The following is a 14,794-nucleotide window of genomic DNA, read 5'->3' as shown; positions in this document are numbered from 1 at the left end:
ACTGTACACTTTAAAATGATTAAAACTATAAATTTGATACGTATTTTACCACAATAAAAAATTACCAGGCATGCAAACAAGAAAAAGAAAAACTAACCAATTATAATAAGAATCCAGAAATCACACAGATTATAGAATTAATAGGCAAGGACATTAAAGCAGTTGTTTATATTGCATATGTTCAAGAAAATAGAGGAAATTATGAGTAGAGAAATGTAGGATTTAGATTTAAAAGAACCAAATTGAACTTTAGAGGTAGAAAATACAATATAATATCTCAAGTGATGAATAAACTGAATGATCCACAACATATTACTGTTGGAATTGCTGCAGGAGGAAGATCAGCATACTTAAAAACAGCAGTATAAACTATCCAAATGAAACACAGATAGAAAAAGAACTGAAAAAGAAAGCATCAGTGAGCCATGGAACAACTTCACGTTGTCTATAACGTATATAACTGGAGTCCTGAAGGAGAGATAGGGAGCATATAAGTAGTTATTAGAAAAATAATGCTTGAAAAATTGTTGAATACTATGAAAATTATAATTTCACAAATCAGAGAAGCTCAATGAACCCCAAGCAGGAGGAATATGAAATAAACCACACAAGGCACATCATTATCAAATTGCTGAAAACCCATGATAAAGAGAAAAATCTTAAGAGCAGCGAGAGAAAAACAAGCACATGATATACAGAAGATCAAAGAATGACAGCAACTTCTCGTCAGAAACAGTGCAAGCCAGAATACAGTGGAGCAGCATTTTTAAGTTCTAAAAGGAAAAGAAGTTGTTAAGCTAGAATTCTATACCAAACAAGAATGTCTTTCAAAAATAAAAATGAAATGAAGACGTTTGCAGACATATACAAAAGCTTAGAGAATTAATCACAAGCATATCAGTACTACAAGAAGTGTTAAATGAAGTCCTTCAAGCAGGAAGAAAATGATGACATGGAAAAAATGGATCTCTGCAAAGCAATGAGGAAAATTTGTAGGTAAATATAATAAAATTTGTAGGTACATATAATAATTCAAAAATAGCTAGGAACTCCTAAAAGAGCAATGTGCAGAGAGTAATCCCATTAGCTATTAAAACATACTTTAAAGCCTCTATAATTAAAATTATATGGAACTGGCACGTGAATAGACAGGCTGAGCAGTGTAAAGTAAATAGCAAATCCAGAGATAGATCTGACTGTATATGAAAATCTGCTATATGATAAAAGTAGTGTCGTAGTTTGCTGGAGCTGCCAGTGAAATACCACAGACTGTCTGGCTTAAACAACAGAATTTTTTTTTCTCATAGTTCTAAAGGCTAGAAAGTCCAAGGTCAAGATTCTGGCCGGGATTGGTTTCTAGTGAGGGTCCTCTTCTTGCTTGCAGACAGCCACCTTATGGCTGCCTTCTCACTGTGTTCTCACAGGAGAAGGAAGAAGGAAGGGAGAGAAGTAGAGGGAGAGGGAGAGAAGTGGAAGGAGAGAGGAAGAGAAGTGGAGGGAGAGGGAGAGAGTTCTTCCTCTTCTTATAAGGCCATAGTTCTGTCAAATTAGGGCTGTACCCCATGACTTCACTTAACCTTCATCATCTCCTGACAACCCTGTCTCCAGGTACAGTTATATTGGGCATTAGGACTTCAACATATTAATTTGGGGGATGGAGATTCAGTCCATGATGGTTGGCATGTTAAATTGGATAAAATTGACTTTTTCATAAGTGACATTGGGATAAGTTGATAACCATTAGGAAAAGATACAATTGAATCCATATATCACAGCATATGTCAGAATAAACTGCACGTGCATTAGAGATCAAAATGTTAAAAAAATGACTATATGAGTACTAGGAAAACAAATTCCTTTATAAACTTGGGTTGGGGAAAGCCTTTTTAAATATGACTCAAAGTCTACATAGACCAATAAATTTTACTTTGTAAAACGTTTTTAGAGAAAAGAAATACTCCAAGCAAAGCTAAAAGACAAATGATAAATGGGAGAAAATATTTGCAACATAAAGCACAGATAAATCTCCCTAATTCATAAAGAACACCCATAAATAGAAAAATTTTTAAAGACTAAAACCTATAGAAAAATGATTTTAAGGCAGGAACAGTTGACAGAAGATACACAAATGGTCCTCAGACATATGAAAATACACACCACCCTTAATAAAATAACTGCAGATTAAAACCACACTGAGACATTCTTTGTTACCAGATTGACAAAAATTCAAAAGCTTGAGTAGACAGCAAGGCTGTGGGGAAATAAGCGTTCTCATTTTTTTTGCTGGGAAAATGCAGAATGGTACAATTCACACTGGAGAGGGAGGGCATACAATTCAGCAGTATCTGAGAAAAGCCACATATGCACTTATTAGTTGACCCAGGGATCCCACTTCAGGAATTTGATTTTAAAGATATACTTCCACAAAAATAAAGCAACATACACATGGTTATTTTTTTTGCAACATTAAGAGATTGATTGAATGTAATATAGTACATTCACACAATGAAGTACCATTCAACCATAAAATAGAATGAGGAAGAGCTCTATAAACTAATATGGAGTGATTTCTAAGATATATCATTAATGTGAAAAAAGAAAATTGCAAAAAGTATATATAATACGCTAACTTGAGAAAGAGAAGGGGAAATATGTTTGTATACACATATGCACACATATATAACACATGAGATTATATATTTTAAATTTATTTCTATAAAAAGAAACACAGGAATATCAAGCCAAAAAATAATGAAAAGGTCACCCATTAGGCATGTCTTGGAATAAGGTAGAAAGTACCGGGATAAGAATCAGGCTTTTGAGAATACTTTTTAATATTCTTTTGACTTTTGAATTAAATATTTTACTTAATAAATAAAATTAACTAAAAAAGATGAACAAAGCAAACTCTAAAATTGGTTAGAAACAAACGAAACTGAATCAAATGGATATCATAACATTGAAAAAACTATTAATTCAAATAAATTTTTAATATAGAAGCCTTCACAGTATACCTTTAATATGGGGCATATTCTAAGGAAAAAATGGACTGCAACGAAATTCTGACTTCTTAATAATGTTTGTGGTTTTGGCATGGCCATCTGAGACTAATTTTCTGATACTGAAAATAGAGTGAATGAATAAGTAAGATTCTAATATGGAAAAAGATGAGGAAGAACCCTATAGTATTGGATTTGAATTGGAGAGTATCTGTATCTACTCTGGCCTTTAAAATATATGTATGCCTCCTATTCAAGTAATACATATAAGTAACATATGACTTGTATATGTATTTGTATATACATATGGCTTTCCAAGCACTGTTCATTGAACAGGCCTAGAAGCAATTACATCTCATTAGCAATGAGGACACCTTGAGTTTGGTTTCTGAAAATCACCTGATACACCTGTAATCCCAACACTTCGGGAGGCAGAGGCAGGAGGACCCCTTGAACCTAGGAGTTCGAGACCAGCCTGAACAACATGGCAAGACCCCCATCTCTACCGGAAAACATTAAAAATGAGCTGGACATGGTGTGACACACCTGTGGTCCCAGCTACTTGGGAGGCTGAGGTGGGAGTATCCCCTTGAGTCTGGGAGGTCGAGGCTGAAGTGAGCCATGATCATGCTATTGCACTCCAGCCTGGGTGACAGAGTAAGACCCTTCTCAAAAAAAAAAAAAAAGAAAATTAAAGTTGGAGGGAAGAAGTCTCCTTTACATAATGCCAGCCAATAAATATAGAAAGAAGGAGGCCGGGCACAGTGGCTCACACCTGTAATCCCAGCACTTTGGGAGGCCAAGATGGGTGGATCACATGAGTTCAGGAGTTTGAGACCAGCCTGGGCAACATGGTGAAACTCTGTTCCTACAAAAAAATACAAAAATTATCTGGGCGTGATGACACGTACCTGTGGTGCCAGCTACTCAGGAGGCTGAAATGGAAGAATTGACTGAGCCTGGGAAGTTGAGGCTGCAGTAAGCCAAGATCTTGACACTGAATTTCAGCCTGGGGGACAAAGCGAAACACTGTCTCAAAAAAATATGTAGAAAGAATGAGAGAAAATTACTTTTTTGCAACTATTTAAATAATTGAGTCAGGCAAGAGTAACCAATAAATGCTAAAACCATTAGGTAAAAAAACATACTGAGGAATAGGATATTCACAGTCTCAAAGTTTCTCTCCACTGATTGCCTATTAATTACAAAGGGAAGTTACAGTGAAGAACACTGTCAGTCACCTCTTAACATGTGATCAAATTTTGTATCTTCAATAATTAGACAAACTGACATTATGTGCCTCCTGCAGTATTGCAATGAGAAATACTCCACATCACCTGTATAGTATTTTTTACCAAATCTCTTTAGCAGGCCAGGCCTAGCGGCTTATGCCTGTAATCCTAGCCAGCACTTTGGGAGGCTGAGGCGGGATGATTACTTGAGGCCAGAAATTCAAGACCAGCCTGGGCAATATAGCAAGCCCACCATCACTACAAAAAAATAGAAAAATTGGACAGGTATGGTGGTGCACACCTTTAGTCCTAGCTGCTCAGGAGGATCGCCTGAGCCCAGGAGTTGAAGGATGCTGTGAACCTTGCACCACTGCACACCAGCCTGGGCAACAGAGCAAGACCCTATCTCTAAATAAATAAATAAATAAGCTCTTTAGCATGAATGTAATCATGAGGAAACAAATCAGAAGAAATCCAAACTATGGGACATTCTGTAAAATATAATCCAGACTCTTCAAAAATGTCAGTGTCATACAAAGCAAACAAAGGGCAACAGGACTCTTCTACATTAATTCTACATTAAAGGAGACTGAAGAAACATGACAACCAAATGCAGTATGTAATTCTTGATTGGATCCTGTATTTAAAAATCAAACAGTTTTAAAGAACATTTTAGGGACAAATAAGAATATTTTTAATTAAATTTCCTGAGTGTGATAATACTGCAATTTTGTAGGGGAATGTCTTTTTTCAAATATACTGTTGTATTTAGGGGTGAAGTGTCGTAACATCTCCGACTTTCACATAGTTCAGGAGTGGAAGTATATTAATATATGTAGATGAAAAGCAGATGTGGGAAAATGGTAATAGTTGTTGCATCTAGTTGAAGGGTACATAGTTGTTCATTATATAGTTTTTGCTATTTTCTCTAGGTTTATAACTTCAAAATAAAATTTAAAAAATAAAATTATATAATTGTACATATGCATGTGTGTTCATGTTCCTCAGGCCTCCTCTGGACTTCTTTCTAGAGTTGCTGAATCAGAAGCTCTAGGTAATGGGGCTTGGGATTCTGCATGGCAAAATGGCTGTCCTGAGATTCTGGCACAACTGGTCTTTATTTGGAAAACATTGCTCTAGAAGAGCATCCTTTTCCATTAAAATCTTGTATGGTGTATATGTATACGTATGTGTGTTCTGTTCTCATAAGGGATATTACTCCCTTGCAGAGGAGTCCTCCAAGGACAAAGCATGTAGTAGAGTAGAATGATTCTCCTCAGTTATCTCAAAGCTGCCACTCTTCTCCTCACAGCTCCGTGTTATTACTGACTGATTCTTCTACTTAATACTGTGATTGTTTCTTCTAAAGAGAGCTGTCTAGAGCATAGTTCTCAAACTTGGCTACCTGTTAAAATCACTTAGGGAGCTCTTAAAATTTTCAGGGTCTAGGCCTTAACTTCAGATCAGTTAAATAAGAATTTCTGGGAGTGGATCTGTTGTATTCTTTAATGTTCCCCAGGGGATTCCAGTGTCCAAGTTTGAGAGTCACTGAGCTAGAGTAGAAGTTAGCCTCTATTGAGGCCCCTGGTCAAGTGAGTCAGGATCTCAGTGTAAACTGCTTACCTAGCAAATTTGGTCACATGCTGTAGTATATACAGTGACTTGAAAGGAATCCTTTGTATGTTTCTATCACTGATCAATTCCTGGTGTGAATGCTGTTCTGTTACCTGCCACGAGAGGGCATGGACTATGATTAGATTATAGTCCTGCTGCTCCACATGTATGTATGTATGTATTGAGGCAGAGTCTCGCTGTGTCACTCAGGCTGGAATGCAGTGGCACAATCATAGCTCACTGCAGCCTCGACATCCCCAGGCTACAGCAGTAATCCTGCATGAGCCTCCCACGTAGCTGGGAATACAAGCACACACCACCACACCTGGCTAATTTTTTCTATTTTTTGTAAAAACAAGGTCTCACTATGTTGCCTAGGCTGGTCTTTAAATTCTGGGCTGAAGTGATCCTCCTGTCTCAGTCTCCCAAAATGCTGGGATTACAGGTGAAAGCCACTGTGCCCGGCCTGCTGCTCCACACTTAAATCCAGTTTCATCAGTTAGCCAGTTTAAATAGATGGACCCTAGCTTATCCAGTGGTCCCATAGTCTTGGGAGCACTTAGAAGCACTTTAGAAATGGTTCTTTATGAAGTTTTAAAAAATAAATCCTTGGTAAACACAGAGCACTTGCAGCCTGTGTTTGGAATTAAGAGATCTGACTTTGTAATATTAACTTAGCCACTCACTACCTTAGTTGTGTGACTTTACCTTGGACTTTTACAAGGTAAAAGTCGCTTTACCTTGACTTTTAACGTTGAGTTTCAGGGGCCTCGCCTGCAAGATCATTAATAAATTCTGCCCTGTATGGTTTTTGTGGATTAAGTGGAATAACATGATAAAGCATTCATCAATTTTTGGCACTCATTTAATAAATGGAGGGTTTTTTCCTTAATTCAATAAAACTATCAAGGATCTTCTAGTTGGAGAAGGCATACACATTAAACTTTTTAAAAAGAAAATTCAGATGGTGATAAGGGCTAGGAGTAAATAAGAAGGAAGCAGGATAGATTTAGGAGGCTATTTTGGGTAGTCAAGGAACACCTTTCTGAGGAAGTGATGTCTCAGCAAATAACTAACTGTAAAGAGTTGATTAAAAGGTGTTTGAGGCAGAGGGAAACAGCTTGGTATATTTGAGAACAGAAAGACCAATGAATGGGGGTACAAGGGAGTGGTAAGAGATGAATAATGAGGAGTAAGCAAGGTCCAGATCATGTAAGCCTTGTAAACATGAATAATAAAGAGTTTAGATCTGTTTTGTGTTGTGAAATTTAAGCATAAGGTAATGTGACCTGATTTATATTTTTAAAAACTAAACATATTATTCTGGCTGCAAAAGTAGAGGCCTGAGGTCCAATTAGAAAGCTGTTGCAGTTGTCTAGGCAAGGTTTGACTCTGGCTTAGATAGGGTAATATAGCAGTAGAGATGGTGAAATGTGGGTTGATCTAGCATATATTAAGCAGGAAAGCCATCAAGACTTGCTGATTAATTGGGTTTGGTGGGTGATAGAAAGGGAAAAATCAAGGATGACTTCTGGTCTTTTTGGTCTGAGCACCTGGGTTTAGTAGGGGGTGCCACCTATTAAACTGAGATGGGATAACTGGAGGAAAGAACAAGTTTGGAGGGAATAGTAGAATCAAGAGTACTGTCTTAAACTTACTCATTTTATGATTTCTTAGACATCCAAGTAGAGTTATAGACTGAGGTAGTTGGATATGTGAACATGAAACCCAGAGCAGAGGTTTGGGCTAGATATATAAATTGACAGTCATCATTTAACAGGAAGAAACTGGGGGCCAACAAGAAGACAGAAGCAATGACTGATCACTGAGGTACTCTACATTTAGAGGTTAGGATTTCCTCTTACCCACCTGTCCTTTTCCTTATAGACACCGTAGGTCATTGCCTAATTTGAATATAGCCTCAAATTATTGTTTTTATCTTCCTTATTTTCTCTCTTTCATAAGTTTATGACTCCAACTCTTCTTACCTAGAGACAGTGTGGTAAGACTGAGTGATAAAATATTTGAAGATATTAATGTGATGATTAGTTATGAAAGCTCTGGAGACAAAGTAGTTGGGTTCATATCCTGACTCTGCCATTTACTAACTTACTCACTTTGGATATTTTACTTAATTTCTCTAAACCTCAGTTTTTTCATCTATAGTTATAAAAATAATAGCCAGTATTTAACTCTTGCCTATATGCCAGGCAGTGTTTTAAGTCCTTTGTGTGTATTAGCTTATTTAATCCTTAGAACAGCCCATTGATTCTTATCCCACGCTGTTGTTGAGGAAACTGAAGCTAGAGAGAGGTTTTGTAATTTTCCAAAAGTTATATACCTGGTAAGCGGCAAAGCTGGATTTAAACTCAGGCAGTCTGGCACCAGAAACAGTGCTACTCTTCTAGTGTCTGATTCAGAATAGTAGTAGTGATCCACTGCAAATGCTTAGCAGAAGGGGCTGGCTCATGATATGTGTACAATAAACGTTAACTTTTGGAGGCAACGTAGTGTAATAAAACAGATAGTGTAATAAACATAGTGTAATAAAAGAGAACCAAATAAGAAGTCTTGGGGTTCCAGCCTGACACTATAAGATTGGCTTGTGTGACCATGAACAGGTTTCATAGCCTCTTGACTTGGCAGTTTTGTCATCTGCAATGTAAGATCTTTGTACTTCATGGCCTCTGAGGTCCCTTTCAATGTTAAAATTATCTACTATCTATGATTGCCCAAGAATATTGAGATAAATTATGGATATACTTGAATTTGAAGGGATAGAGTCCCATATCACCTAATGGGTTGAGGAATAAGATATCTTAGCAATTTCTTGGGTTCATAATATTCTGCTTTGTCCCTGTACTCTTGAAGAATCCTGCTGGTAGTGAAATATAGTAAAGAACCACAAACTTTTTTATCCAACCACCATGTATTGAAATCTGTCTCCACCATTTACTAGCATGATCCTAGACAAGCTGCTTCTCTGAGTTTTCATTTTATATCATCTATAGAGTAGGGATAATAATAGTGCCTGCCCATGTTATTATTTCAAATATTGAGTAAGAAATGACGTATAAAATGTTTACTACATGGTAGGCATTCAATATATATTAACTATTATGATAATATTGTAATAATTTCCAGAGCTGAGAGGATTTTTTAGCTCCTTAAGCTTCAAATGAGATAGAAACCCCTCAGTAACCCCTACCTCAAAAATGGAATTGGGAATTACATGGCTAGGCACTCTACTCATTGATAACTATAGGCATGAAACCTGAATTTTCTAATTGTGCAGGCCTCCCTATACCAAGGTGTACAGACCACTTCTCTAAAACAGTAGTGCCTTGCTTTACCTTATCCGTAGGTGTACCAAACCTCTCATGGCAAAGCTGCTCTGGGTTTGGCTTGCTTCAGCCCTCCCTGACCTAAGGAGAGTTGTTTTCCCACATACACACCACGCCTGAATTTCTGGAGGGATTTAATTTTTTAAAACCACAGTCAAAAGAAGAGTAGCAGTTAAAAAGCCAGCTCAAACCAGGTTAGAGAGGGAAAAAAGGAGGAGGCAGGAATTATTAACTTATATAACCAAGAAGTCCAAGGATTTATGTGGTGTTGAGTGTCTGAGTACAGGGTTTTAAACACGGTTATGTCTCTCCATTCCATGCCTTACTTTGGCTTTATTCTCAGGTCTGTTCTCCATGTAGCAGTGCCCAAACCGCGAACATACTTATGAGCATGTTCTCAGACAAAGATTTTCTTCTCCCATGTCAATCTCATGTCAGAAAACAACTGGCCTAACTTGGGACATAGACACATATACACTCTTGGTCTAGGGGAATTTGATGCTCTTAAAGAGCTTCTTTTTACTCTTAATGCAAAGTGAAGATTTTTGGATAGGACGATCCTCTCCAAAGTCATTCCTTGGTCCTTAGTTGTTTAAGTAAACAATGAACTTCAAAACGTATTTTGTACTTGGTGTGTGTATGTGTGCAAGACAGAAAGTGATAGAGAAGTAGTGAGTTAGTTTATACTGAGAGGAACCAAAATTATTTACTTATACATTAGGTTTATCAGTTGACATGTTTGGTTTCTTCTTAAGAGATTATTAGATCCCCTTTCATATTCTACTGTCCAGATCGTCTCTAAGTAGTTGTTAATCCTATCACATCATTTTTGGATTTTTCAAGGAAAGTTTTCTAGGTATTATGTTGTGTGTTCTGTAATACTTGTCGTAGTCAGGAAACTTGGTTTGGAGACTCTGTCCCACTATTTATAGCATTACCTTGGACAAGTTACATTATCTCTTATGTGCCTCATTTTCTTCTTCTGTCTAATGAGGTGTTTCTTCTTTTTAACCCTTAAGTCCTTTCTTAACAGTCTGTGATTCTGTAACTATCACAGCATAGGAGTAGCTGGATTGCAAAGGCAGAACTTGATATCACCATTCATTTTTGAAACATTTTTAATCTGTTGCCCATTATACTTGCTGCAGGATTTCGGCTGAATGCATCTTCTTGGCCCATGTTCCTTTTGAAGACATTAAATGGAGCAGAGATGGCTCCCATCAGGATTTTCCACAAGGTATGCTAACCCTCATATATCACCAACTCCCAGCTGCTTAAGGTTAAATATTGAGCCATTGATGTCCACATTTACTTATGGCCTGAAAATGCCTTCTCAGAAATTAGTTCAGAAGGATTTTTTTATTAGCTTATGAAGCAGCAATTATCCCCAGAGGAATATATTAGACTATAAGGTCCCATATATTAGATTATATGGTCCCAGCTGCCAGTAATCTCTGTCTACCTGTCGGGGTTGTTAAGAAGTTAAAATGTATTATTAGTAGAATGTATGAAATGTAATACAAATCTAAAGGAGCTATTCTTATTATAGATCTTGGAGTTCTGTACAGTTCATGTTCTAAACAGAGAAAAGGAGGAGACTATTTTTTTTACTGCCTACAACATGTTTAGGAATTTATATATACTATCTCATGTAATACCCACAGCTAACTTTATGAACTAAGAATTAGTATTTCCATTTAAAAATTAAGGAAACAAATACTTTTGAATTGGGAGCTTGCTCAAGATCATGTGGCTAGTAAGTAGCAGAACAGGGACCCAAAACCTGTATTTGTTCTTGCTTCTCAAGAAGTGAGGCAGTGAGTCTATCTGTTGAATTTTCTAATGGGGTAAAAGTTACTGTAAAGTGTATTGAATTAGGTTTGCCTGTGCTGCTAGTTAAGTCTCAACACTAAAAGCATCCTACTTCTGAATTACCTAGCACCTATGTAACTCGGGAGTAGTTATTGTATTCTTTGGAACTAGAAATAAAGATGAGTTTTAGACTTTGCTATGCCAGCTATGCAGTTAAAATCTTAAAGGGATCTGCCAAGACTCCAAGTAGAATGTTTAACTTTTGGATCAGTGGAGGGGGAAAATAGAAGAAAACTCAGTTGATTGAAAAGGAGAAAAAAAGAACTTTGGAAATTGAAATTAAATAAAAACGTAGGCAATAAGATAGTTGTAATAAATTCAGATACATTAATTATCACAAGAAATGAGCTTAAGCTCATTATAATCATACATAGATCAGATTTTTAAAAATCTAGCTATATACTATGTATAAGAGACACTAAACATAATGACAAAAATGTTGAAAGTAAAAGAATATCTACAGAGAAGGGGGATGATGGAAAACAAATTTTTTAATTTTTAAAAAATAAAAGAATATGAAAGATGTGTCAGATGAGCTTTTATCAAAATAAAACTGATATAAACTATATGGAAATCACACAAGACTTTGATACTAAAAGTCTAAATGATGCTAAAAGCATTGAGTCCAGGAATTTGAGACCAGCCTGGGCCACGCGTAGCAAGACCCTGTCTCTAGAAAAAATTTAAAAATTAGCTGCGAGTGGTGGCATGTTCCTGTAGTCCCTGCTACTTGGGAGGCTGAGGTGGAAGAATCGCCTAAGCCCAGGAGGTTGAGGCTGCAGGGAGCTGTGTTTGCACCATTGCACTCCAGCCTGGGTGACACAGCAAGACCCTGTTTCTAAAAATAAATAAATAAAACACATTAAAGAGATCACTATCTAATGATAAAGTACAGTTCACCAGGAAGACAAAACAGTCATAAATGTACATACTCCTAGAAAATGTAATCTCAAAGTCTAATAGAGCAAAATTTGACAAAAGTACATGGTAAAATTGGAAAATCCATAAATCACAGGAATATTTTAAGATTTATCTCTTAACAGTCAAGCACACAAAGAATTTGTAACAATCAAGCACACAAGAATTTGTATGTCAGTCAGCATAAGCTAATAATCAGTATCAAATAAGTTGGTCAATTTTTAAAAATCACTTTATTTGCATTTAAAAGTAACAGTTAAATTTGAATGATTTGAAAATAAATTTTTTAAATGCCACTTATGATAGCAATGGAATTGTAATTTGCCTAGAAAAAAATGTTAGTGAAAAAGCATGAGATATTTATAGAGGAAATTTTTAAATGTATGTTGAAGAAATCTGCATTAAAGAAATCTTGGCCAGGCACGGTGGCTCATGCCTATAATCCCAGCACTTTCTGGGAGGCCGAGATGTACGGATCACTTGAGGTCAAGAGTTTGAGACCAACTTGGGCAACATGGTAAAACCCGATCTCTACAAAAAATACAAAAATTAGCCTAGTGTGGTGGCACGTGCCTGTAATCTCAGCTACTTGGGAGGCTGAGGTAGGAGGATCACTTGACCCTGGGAGGCAGAGGTTGCTGTGAGCCAAGATTACACCACTGCACTCCAGCCTGGGTGACAGAGCCAGATCTTTTCTCCAAAAAAGAAAGAACGAACGAAATCTTAGCAAATGGAAAAGATTATCATGTTTATGGATGGGAAGGCATGATAGTATATAATAAAGGTTATTTCCACCCAAATTCATCTATAAATTCACTGTAATTCCAGTCAGAATCCTAATAGGGTTTGTATATGGAACTTGAAAAACTAATTGAAATGTATATGAAAGATGGAGAATGGGCCGGGCGCGGTGGCTCAAGCCTGTAATCCCAGCACTTTGGGAGGCCGAGGCGGGTGGATCACGAGGTCAGGAGATCGAGACCATCCTGGCTAACATGGTGAAACCCCATCTCTACTAAAAATACAAAAAAAAAACTAGCCGGGCGTGGTGGCGGGCGCCTGTAGTCCCAGCTACTCGGAGGCTGAGGCAGGAGAATGGCGTGAACCTGGGAGGCGGAGCTTGCAGTGAGCCGAGATCCCACCACTGCACTCCAGCCTGGGTGACACAGCGCGAGACTCCGTCTCAAAAAAAAAAAAAAAAAAAGAAAGATGGAGAATGAACAGCAAAAACAATATTGAAGAATGACAAAGTAGGGGGACTTTTCCTATCAGATATCCATTTAATAAGACTATATTATTGTTACAGGATCAGGCAGTAAGATTAAGGGAACAGAATAGAATGTACAACACAGTTTTTGAAACTTGATCTGTGTAACTGCATTACAAATTAGCACCCAGGAATTGTCCACAATTCTGGTGAAAGTATACAATGTTACAACCACTTTGGAGGACAAATTAACAATATTTGATAAAGCAGAAGATGTATATATCTGCCCTATAACCCAGGAATTCTACACCTAAAGATGTATAACCTAAAGAAACCTTCCCACATGTGTACAAAGAAGTGCGAGAATGTTGGTTAAAACTCTTTTAAAATAGTAAACAATTGGGCTGGGTGCTATGGCTCACGCCTGTAATCCCAGCACTTTGGGAGGCCAAGGCGGGTGGATCACGAGGTCAGGAGATCGAGACTATCCTGGCTAACACAGTGAAACCCCGTCTCTACTAAAAATACAAAAAAAAAAAATTAGCCAGGTGTGGTGGTGGGTGCCTGTAGTCCCAGCTACTCAGGAAGCTGAGGCAGGAGAATGGTGTGAACCCGGGAGGCAGAGCTTGCAGTGAGTGGAGGTCGCACCACTGCACTCCAGCCTGGGTGACAGAGCGAGACTCCATCTCAGAAAAAAAAAATTAGTAAACAGTTGGAAAGAACTTTAAGTGTCCAAAGGAGAATGAATAAATTTTGATATATACATACAATGAAATACTATTACGAGTTAAAATGGACTCGAAATACTATTATGAGTTAAAATTTATCAACATGGGCAAATTTCAAAAGCATACTGTGGAACAAAAAAGCAAATTGTACAATGATATATGCAGTATACTACAATTTATATAAAATTTAAAAGCAGGCAAATAGGTATGTACGTATATAGTAAAATATAAAACATGCATGAGTAGCTGTTACCTCCATGGTAGGTGGAGGGGGAATGGAATATGGGAAGGGCACAAAGGGAGATTCAACTTTATCTGCAACCTTTTATTTCCTTTTTTAAAAAGCTGAAGCAAAGTTGTCAAAATGTTAGGATTAATAAAGTAATACTTTAAATATTTAAATATTTTAAATACTTTAAATAAAGTAATACTGTAATTTAAAAGAAAGGCTATATATCCATTATAAATCTTATATAGCAGTCACTTTTTAATCATCCAAATGAGATAGTAGTCTATTGGCATAATGGCCTCTTTTTGTGTCTAGGTGTGTATATTTCTGTTTCTTATCTAGGAGCCACCATCACCTTCCCACAACTTCTTCAAAATGGGAATGAAGCTAGAAGCTGTGGACAGGAAGAACCCTCATTTCATTTGCCCAGCCACTATTGGGGAGGTTCGGGGCTCAGAGGTGCTTGTCACTTTTGATGGGTGGCGAGGGGCCTTTGACTACTGGTGCCGCTTCGACTCCCGGGACATCTTCCCTGTGGGCTGGTGTTCCTTGACTGGAGACAACCTACAGCCTCCTGGCACCAAAGGTAAAGGCCCATCTACATGCTCTTGAAATCATGACCCAGATGATAAGGGAGATTACCCAGGTCTG

General features: G+C 37.3%; 1 protein-coding gene across 11 annotated transcripts in view; it reads left to right on the top strand.

Moving 5' to 3' along the window:
• The window catches only part of SCMH1 (Scm polycomb group protein homolog 1), a 218,081-nt gene that overhangs the window by 93,268 nt on the left and 110,019 nt on the right, over window positions 1-14,794 (top strand). For 9 of the 11 annotated variants that reach the window (XR_003121251.1, XM_025397710.1, XM_025397694.1 and 6 more), the window contains 2 exons: window positions 10,338-10,426; window positions 14,486-14,729. The exons of 1 other annotated variant lie outside the window; for it this stretch is intronic. Coding sequence is in view for 9 of the 10 variants with exons in the window: in XM_025397710.1 (XP_025253495.1) it covers window positions 10,338-10,426; window positions 14,486-14,729 (333 nt within the window). In the remaining variant the exon portion in view is untranslated. Of the gene's footprint in view, window positions 1-10,337; window positions 10,427-14,458; window positions 14,730-14,794 lie in introns of all 11 variants that reach the window. One more of the 11 variants, XM_025397739.1, reaches the window with a different exon arrangement.

This window comes from Theropithecus gelada, chromosome 1 (assembly GCF_003255815.1).
Source record: "Theropithecus gelada isolate Dixy chromosome 1, Tgel_1.0, whole genome shotgun sequence".
Classification (NCBI taxonomy): domain Eukaryota; kingdom Metazoa; phylum Chordata; class Mammalia; order Primates; family Cercopithecidae; genus Theropithecus; species Theropithecus gelada.
The sequence above is the reverse complement of the archived record's forward strand: the minus strand, read 5'-3'. Positions and strand labels throughout refer to the sequence as shown.